Genomic DNA, 4,618 nt, shown 5'->3' on the forward strand with positions numbered 1-4,618 from the left:
CTTGACACCTCCAGTGCCTCTAAATCAGCAACTAGTTGTTTGACATACATTAGTAGACAAAAAGAAAGTTCTTTCACCTAAATATAGGGAAAACCAAAATCATTGTCTTCTGTGTTTGGAAGAAGTCACAGACTCAGAACTTTGTTTCTCTCCCCATAGATGCTGCCAGACTTGTTGAGTTTCTTCAGCACTTTCTGTTTTTATTTCAGCTATCTAGCATTCAAAGTACTTTGCTTTTATGACTGTCTTCTGTCTCCATTACAAATTGCTCCCTAATTACCAACTCCATCCCTCCCCCAGCAAACAGGAGAGTGAACCAGGCAGTTTGCAACGTTAGTATCACACCTGACCCGAAGCTTCCAACCACATATCCATGTAATCACTCGGGACACTTATTACTATCTCCATAGCACGGTTCGACATCACCCCCGTCTTAGCTCACTGGCTGCTGAAACCTCCACCCCTACCGTGGTTATCTCTATAGCTGGCTATTTCATTGTACATCTGACCAGCCCCCTAAGTTTCACCTTCCCTAAAACTGAGTTCCTCTTAAAGTCCTATTCGCCCATCTTTCTTAAGTGCACAGTAAACTATGCCGGCTCCCAGTGCAGCATCATTTCAATTGTAAATACTGGCCGTCGCACCGTCTTTTAAAATGCAGTTGTTCCAATGGATCTTTTTGCATCCACCCGAGAGGGCAAATGGGATCTCAGTTGAGCAGCTCTCCCTCAAGGCTACACATGGAGTATCAGCCCAGGTTATTATACTCAGAAATGGAACAGATTCGATGTAATTCAACGGAGGGGGGAAAAGATATAGAGGAGGAAAAATGGGAATGGGGAATGGGGAATGGAGTGACCCGCCCCCATTCCCCAAACCAGTGGTAAGAGGCCTCCCTCATCACCATCCCAGCGCTGGTCACACCGAGGCCGCCTCCCAGCCTTTGACTGCCGGGATGTCAGGCCTCCTCCATCCCGGGGAGGCAAAGTGCTCGGGAGGCACTTCCCAGCCCTGGCACTTCCACTCACCTTTCACTAACGTCTCCTCCACAAAACCCGGGCAGCAGCTGACGAGCAAAACGCTGGGAACCTTCATCCCGACTCGACTCGGCTCGGCTCAGTCCGACCCTGAACTCTGACCTCTCACCCGAACAGCCGCCGGGGTCAAAGACGCCTTCACTTAGTACTGGAACTTGCCCTTTCGCTCCCCTCCAAACCGCACCATACAGGCGTTAGTACCTAAGTCTGACACGTCTAATGCCACATCTTACTCGTGCCGGCGCCTCGGTTTTCTTTCTTTTCGGCCTCGGGGAGTCGACGGGGTGAGGAATGTACCATTGTGCCGGAGGGGTGTCAACGCTGGCTTTCATCGCTTACAAGTGTGAGCAAGAAAAAATTCAAGGAATGACATGAGGTATATCAGTATATTTTATCGGTTGCATCTTGTAATAACAATGGAGATTGCTAGAGCTGAGAATGAGTAACTTTTCACTCACCGTTAGGTCAGTGATTTCCCTATTTCCATGTGGTAGAGGCTGTGTTCAGTTGCCATGGGAACCCAGGCGGGCCAGGAGGATGACAACAGGCAATGGAGGGATGGTGAGAGCTGGCAGAAACTGAACTATCCCCACACCATGGCAAACAGCAACACTGACGTGGGACACGTATTGGTCAAGGTACTTAAAAGGAGTAACTTTTATTTCTTTTAAATGAACCAAAGCCTTTATATGCCAATTAAGCTGAATGTTTCATCAACAAAGACAGAAATAGCTGGAGAAACTCAGCAGGTCTGGCAGCATCTTGGACAGAAAGCAGAATTAACCTTTCGTGTTCAGTGACCTTTCTTCAGGACAGGCTGAATGTTTCATTGCCTGGAAGCATAGACTCAAAGGCAGTTTTCAAAAGGGCATTGCAAGGTAAAAGGATTGCATTTCTGTAGCACTCCCCACAACCACAGCATATCTTAAAGCATTTTAAAGCCAGTGAATCAACTGTTGAAGTGCAGTTACTTCTAACATGTGGTAGCCAGTTTGCTTGCAGTGATCTCCCACAAATGGTGATGAAATAATAGAAACAAAAATTGCTGGAGAAATTTGGCAGATATGGCAGCATCTGTGGAGAGAGAAACAAAGGTGAAGTTTTGTGCCCAGTTCTGAAGAAGGGTTACTGGACTTGAAATGTTAAATTCAGCAGGTCTGGCTGCATCTGAGGAGAGAAAGCAGAGTTTCTCCAGCAATTTCTGTTTTTGCTTCCAATTTCCTGCACCAGTTCCTTGTTTTATTTTAGCAATGAGATAATGAAAAGTTAATCTGTTTTAGTGAAGAAGTCATTTCAAAGTCAAAAGATTAACTCTGCTTCTCTCACCACAGACACTGCCAGACCTACTGAGTTTCTCCAGGCTTTTCTGTGTTTGCCATAGGAAAAGAATGGGTTGAAAGATAAATATTGGAAAGGACATTGGAAGAGTTTCAGTATTCTACACAATAGTGCCATAGGATCTTTTACACCTGTCTGAGATGGAACATTTAATGTTTTGTCTGAAATATCATACCTCTAATTATGCAGCACTTCCTTGGTACAGCACAGGAGTGTTATCCTTGAATTTTGTATTCAAGTCCTGCTGCAGGACAAAATCTTCTGATTAAATAAGAGCTGATCCAATTCAGTGATAGTCTTCAAAAGAGAACTGGATAAATACTTCAATAGGAAAATACAAGTCAAAAATATGTGAAAAAGCTGGAGGGTTGGAACTAACTGAATAACAAATAACAAGTACTGGCAAAATGAGCTGAATGGTTCCTTTCTGTGCTGTAACATTCCATGTTGTCAATATTGTGTATGGACCAGAGGATTTCGGATTTAAGTACACAGGATAGGCAGTTTTATCATTAATAGTGCATTATACAATGTATTATTTAATATTGGTCAGTTTCAAGTGTTATTACACATTGGAAATGATGACAAATTGTGTTCAGTTGAAGGGGAAAGTAGGATTATAGGGCAGGACCTCGGCATGCAGCTGCAATTCACTTGCCAATGTAAAATTAATATATGTTCTTTATATTTTTATTTATTTTTATGTAGTATTACTTAAAAATATTTATCTGTTGAGGAGATGAATACTAACTGCCTTACACAGGTGAAAGATGGGACACTTACAAAGTGTAAAAGATTAGTGAAGACATATGTCGGTCCCAAACAATTAGAAATAGAGGCAATTATAATAGGAGATAAAGAAATGGCAGGTGAATCGAACACATTTAAGTTCTGACCTACTGCAGTTGTGCCGGACATTGGTGAGAGTACACATGGTATTTTGTGTAGTTTAGTTCTCCCTACCAAAGAGACGGTATACTGATCATGGAGGGAATTTAGCCAAGGTTTACTAGGCTGCACTAGGGATGGCAGGACTGCCATATGAGAAGAGATTGATTCGACTGGGCTTGTGTTCACTAGAATTTAGAAGCATGAGAGGGTATCTTATTGAAACATATAAAATTCTAACAGAGCTGGACAGACTAGATGCAGGAACGATATCCTTGGTTGGGGCATCCAAAACAAGGGGTCACAGTCTCAGGATATGGGGTAAGACTGAGATGGGGCAATATTTCTTCAGTCAGTGTGTGGTCAGCCTCAGAAGGCTGTGAGGCCTGGTCGCTGGGCATACTCAAGATAGAAATTGATCTTTTTTTTAGATATTAAAGACAGAAAGGTGTATTGAGAGAAAGTGGTAATATAAAGAATCAGGCATGGTCTTATTGAAGGATGGTGCAGGCCCAAAGTGCCAAATGGCTTACTTCTGATCCTAGTTTCTATAATTCAGCCCCTATTTTAAAGCTTTTCCTTATTTTTATGTAGTACTTCGGCACAATTACTGTAGTTCATGTTTCAGGGAAACTGAGTAGTTGGTGGGATGTAACCTGAAGATGTTCAGAACATAAAGCATTATATGTTTGGATTTTTACTTGGTAAACGTGACATTTATAATTTTAATCAGCTACATCTGCAGTCACGCTGATGAAAGATGTTTAAATAATACATTTGGACTTCCAGAAGGTGTTGGACAAAGTACCTCACAAAAGGTATTGGAGGTGGTATATCAGCATGGACAGAGATTTGGCTAATGGGAAAGAAGCAGTGAGTGGAGATAAGGGATTCTTTTTCATGTTGGTGACTTGTAATAAGTGGGGTTTTACAGAGATCAATGCTGGGACCGTTATAATATATTAATGACTTGGAGGAAGGAAGTGAATATACTGCAGCCAAATTTGCAGACAACACAAAAATAGGTGGAAAGTCAGGTTGCAAGGGGTATACAAACAAGTTACAGAGAGGTGTTGATAGGTTAAGTAAGTGGGCAAAAATTTAGCAGTTGGAGGATAATGTGGGTACATGTGAAGTTGTTCATTTTAGAAGGGTGAACAAAAGAGCATAATATTATTTAAATGGAGAGAAAAAAATACAGAAAGCTGCAACACGAAGGGACTTGGGAATACTGGTTCATTAAACATAGAAAACTAGCACACAGAGATAGTAGGAACTGCCGATGCTGGAGTCTGAGATAACAAGATATAGAGCTGGATGAACACAGCAGGCCAGGCAGCATCAGAGGAACAGGA

At 42.3% G+C, this 4,618-nt stretch overlaps 1 protein-coding gene across 1 annotated transcript in view; it reads left to right on the forward strand.

Annotated features, from left to right (window-relative positions):
* Nucleotides 1–1,582: 1,582 nt before the first annotated feature.
* The window catches only part of LOC125481114 (IQ motif-containing protein H-like), a gene marked incomplete at its 3' end in the record, with an annotated part of 22,290 nt that continues 19,254 nt past the window's right edge, over nucleotides 1,583–4,618 (forward strand). The window contains exon 1 of the mRNA XM_048592266.1: nucleotides 1,583–1,675. Coding sequence (XP_048448223.1) covers nucleotides 1,634–1,675 — 42 coding nt within the window. The remainder of the gene's footprint in view (nucleotides 1,676–4,618) is intronic.

This window comes from Rhincodon typus, unplaced genomic scaffold (genome assembly GCF_021869965.1).
Source record: "Rhincodon typus isolate 14 unplaced genomic scaffold, sRhiTyp1.1 hic_rhity00000914, whole genome shotgun sequence".
In the NCBI taxonomy this organism is placed as follows: Eukaryota; Metazoa; Chordata; class Chondrichthyes; order Orectolobiformes; family Rhincodontidae; genus Rhincodon; species Rhincodon typus.